Below are 3,764 nucleotides of genomic sequence, written 5' to 3' on the forward strand. Positions count from 1 at the left end.
GATCCTGTCGGCGACACCGGCGCGTCCTTGTATATTGGCCGCCACTGAAGATTATTGTCGTACGACAGCCCCAGGAGTTCGGTGTCGCCGGAACCGCCCAGGCTCGCGCCCAGCACAGGACTCGCATCCTCGGGAAGCTCGTCAATTGTTACCGTCGCCACCAGCGTGAACCGGTAGTTTGCAAACTGGTACCGTCGGTTCTGCCCCTGCCGGCTCACCGGCCAAAGCGCCCCTCCACCGACTCCCTTGAACCTCAACCCGTTGGGAACCCTCTCCGCATTTGTTACGTTTGCGTTTACGCAGAGGTACACGTCCTCCCAGACGCTTTCAGTGGCAAGGTGAGACAGGAATCCAACAAGGCCGGCGGTGGGGACAGCGGCCCCGCAACCACCCTTTGACGGTGAAGCGGCAGGATCAGCAGGGGTGCAGATGCTGGAGAGGTGGGTGTCCTCCTCCTTCCAGGCCCGCACCACGGACTTGATGAGACGCAGTTCCCCAATTAAGCGTGCAAAGACCAGGCTGTACACCTCGTCAGTGTTGATCTCGTGTAAACAATACAGCTTATCATCCTTGTACAGGACGGAGCTGTAGGCGGAATTCTCACCGCCAATGGAGACTTGCCCAACATCGAAAATACGCTGATTTTTTTTGGTCAGTGTGCGTTTTACGACAACCGACGTTGTTCGTGCGCCCACAGAACGAGGAGGAAATGCGCTTTCGCATACCACAGTGTCCGGCACCGCGGTGATGTGGGACTCGATGCTGGAGAGTGCATCCATACCCACTAAAACCCCCTTGTGCCGCTTGCGCGGCTGCACAGAGATGAAAACGTGCGGACGCAGGCCAACGGCGGAGGGCACGTTGTCTGATGGAGGGTCTCCGTTCGATGCCCTAACTCCATCGAAGCATCTGTGCATTTTGGCCTACCAGCATCCCCACTCCCACTACAGGAGCGAGATAATGATGCGAAACGGTTCCCCTTGGACAGGGTACTAGACCTTCCAACACGCAGTAGCACTCAGGAAGGACCGACTCTTAGCCTCCCCTCGGTATAACCGAGAGTACTGGGCCCTGGCACCACGGTGAGGTGGTCGGTTACGCCAGGGATACGCGTTGCATGTCGGTCAACCAAAGATGCAGCTGAGCCTTTGCGGCGGCGCCTGCGTCCTCTGCATACACCGGCGTGGTGAGGAGCATCACCTCCGTGTCCTCGATGTCTGCGGTGGTGAGTCCGCCCTGCACGCCGTGCCCTCCCTGGCGCCTCAGTGAGTTGCCCCACACGCGGGTAATCGGCTCACCTATCTCGTACCAAGCTGTACCGGCCTCGGTGGAGTCGTACACGTCGTAGTAGCCGCCCGCACAGCGAGCCATCGCAAGGAGGTTTCCGCCGACCCCCCACTCCTCGACGGACGGGTCCCTGCAGCCCTCACCGACCGTAATGGACGAAAGCGTCCACTGATTATCTGACTGCATAAGGCGCATGGACAGCAGGACATTCTTTCCACCTCTGCCCGTGGCCTGCATGGGGGACGCAAGCGTGCCGTCGCTCAGCACAACACCCGAGCCTCCGCCGCCAACCAACCGCGTCAGGGAGTTGAGACTCGCCGCGAAGTTGGGCTCCACCGCAGGGGGCTTTACCCCACTGGATTTTCTTCTTTGCGGCATCACCCTCTTCGATCGCAATGCCCTTCACCAGCAAAAGACTCCTGCCAGTCATGCCGGCAAGTTCCTCCCCAGGCTGTGCAGGGGTACATCCGCCCAGCAGCATGTAGACATCGTTGCCACGCACAAGCACTGTTGGCCGCATTACGTCCGCTGCCTTGTTGACAGCCGACTCACTTCCCTCCACAACTTGTGTGCAAAGCCGACTTGCGTCCGCCGCCCAGATTTCCGTTGCGCCCCCCGCTGGTTTCCTGAGGCGCTTCGACGCAATCCCAGTTAAGCAGCCGGCCTCGCCGTCATGCTTCGCCCAATGGGCCTCGGCAACAGCAAAAAAACGCCTTTCCCCCAGCGCAACAAGGCTGGGGACGCGGAGGGAAGTGACCGATTGAGCAGCGTCCCCAACGCCCTCCCACGCAACACCAGGAATCTCCGTCGTCCCGGCAAACGGACCCATGACACCCTCCTGATTAGCGGCTGCGGCGCCACTGTTGCCGCGGCATGTTTGGTCTCTCTCTCCTCTTTCCCTCCTTGCGGTGGATCCGCTCAGGCCGCGATGGTTGTGCGTGCGTGCGTGCGTGTGTGTGTGTGTGTGCTTCTGGCGATGGCAGCTGCGGAGCCCTCAAAGCAGACAGCAGCGGCAGCGGCAGCAAGCAGCGTTTGGTCTCTCTTTTTGTTCGGCGTGTGTGGGGGCAAAAAAAGAGAAGCGGAGAGGAGGATGTCAGACGAAGGGGAGCAGCGGCCCGAGGAGAGGCGCCCGCTCACGCCCAGCCAGAGACTCTCGCCGCAGGTGTCTGCGGCCCTCTTGCGGAGGAAATAAAACAAAAAAAAGGAGGGAAAAACACAAATGCCGGGCCACAGCGCCGGCCACTTCCCTCAGCGCAGTGCAGCAGGAGTGGGGCGCAGCGTAAACACAAACTAAAAAAAATACCAAAAATAAATAATAAAAAGAATGACGCGGTGCAGTGGCGCCCACCACCAATATTTCGTTTTATTTTTGTTTTCACTTCACCCAGCAATAATCAAAGCCGCAGCAGCGCAAAGACGCATGCAGCAGAGGCCTTCGTTGTGCGGCCACAAGAACACACAAACTCTTGCAGTGACACCGCCGCCACGGCCACCTCAAACGCAACCACCGCCCGCTCCCCAGCCGCACCGCAGTGCCCGTGGACGTGAGGCGCCACGCAGCGAGCCCGAAGAGGAAACACGAAGCCGCTTCACTCAGCACGCACGGCGCACACGTCGTTGTACGCTATCGCCACCTGCTGCTGGTGCACCTCCCGGCCCCACAAATTCCGCAGCCTTCTTCTCCTCCCCGCCACTCCGACCAGCATTCGGGTGCTCGGCGGCATCCCACCTCCGACATCTTTTTTTTGTTGGCGCACCCTCAGCACGCTGCACGCAAATAACACCACCCACGGCAGCTCTAAGCCAAAGCCCCAAAGCACTCCACCGCATCCTCACGGCGCCGGCTCCCCGGCCCGCTTGGAGTCCGATGCTCATCCGCGGCACCTGTGTGCACCCCAACCATCGTCGTCCGCGGTGAGGCAGCTAAAAAAAACAAAAAGAACTGCCGCCCAACACAGAAAAGGGCTTTTGCCCGCCCGTGCCTTGCAGCAATCGTCCCGGGAGCTTGCCCCCGTTGCGGCAAAAAAGCGGACCCGGTGGGGCGCCCCGTTCACGACGCCATCCTGCTGCGTGGCGGCCGCTTGCGTCTGCACTGCGTCCTGTCGGCAGAGAGCCTCGCTGCGTGGTTGCGTGCGCAGGCCTCCTTGCCGGTTCCTCTCTGGCAGGCGGGAACCCCGCGGCCCCAACGCACTAGGAACAAACACCTCCCCTCACCGCGCTCGGTGCCGGCCGGCCCTTTTATTTGCCCCATCGGCTGCTTCTCGCAGGTCGGCGCGCCGCACTTCCCTCCAGCCCGAGGGAGCTGCACCGCTCCGCGCGCCACGGCTGCGTGCCCCGCCCCAATAAAAAAAAAACGTGACCTCTCAGCCCCCGAAGAGGGGGCCGACCGCAACGCACCCACCAGCCGCGACAAGCCGACCAAAGAGACCCACGCGAAATATGCCGAAAGGAAGAGGCAAATGGAAAAACAATAATAA

General features: G+C 60.8%; 3 protein-coding genes across 3 annotated transcripts, besides 2 other annotated features; 1 reads left to right on the top strand and 2 right to left on the bottom strand.

Moving 5' to 3' along the window:
* Positions 1-2: 2 nt before the first annotated feature.
* Positions 3-917, bottom strand: Tco025E_09443 (sialidase precursor; the record flags this gene model as incomplete). The annotated part of the gene is made up of 1 exon (XM_029376262.1): positions 3-917. A coding segment is annotated over one exon (915 nt), but the record flags the coding sequence as incomplete, so codon positions are not given.
* A 178-nt stretch (positions 918-1,095) lies between these two features.
* On the bottom strand, positions 1,096-1,524 carry Tco025E_09444 (sialidase-like protein; the record flags this gene model as incomplete). The annotated part of the gene is made up of 1 exon (XM_029376263.1): positions 1,096-1,524. The coding sequence occupies one exon, from the start codon at positions 1,522-1,524 to the stop codon at positions 1,096-1,098; it is 429 nt and encodes a 142-aa protein (XP_029223609.1).
* On the top strand, positions 1,523-1,942 carry Tco025E_09445 (uncharacterized protein; the record flags this gene model as incomplete). The annotated part of the gene is made up of 1 exon (XM_029376264.1): positions 1,523-1,942. One exon carries the CDS (start codon positions 1,523-1,525, stop codon positions 1,940-1,942), a length of 420 nt encoding a protein of 139 aa, XP_029223610.1.
* Positions 1,943-2,220: 278 nt separating this feature from the next.
* Positions 2,221-2,254: a microsatellite.
* A 31-nt stretch (positions 2,255-2,285) lies between these two features.
* Positions 2,286-2,317: a microsatellite.
* Positions 2,318-3,764: the final 1,447 nt, after the last annotated feature.

This window comes from Trypanosoma conorhini (genome assembly GCF_003719485.1).
Source record: "Trypanosoma conorhini strain 025E chromosome Unknown Tco_14.4_contig_01118, whole genome shotgun sequence".
Lineage (NCBI taxonomy): Eukaryota > Euglenozoa > Kinetoplastea > Trypanosomatida > Trypanosomatidae > Trypanosoma > Trypanosoma conorhini.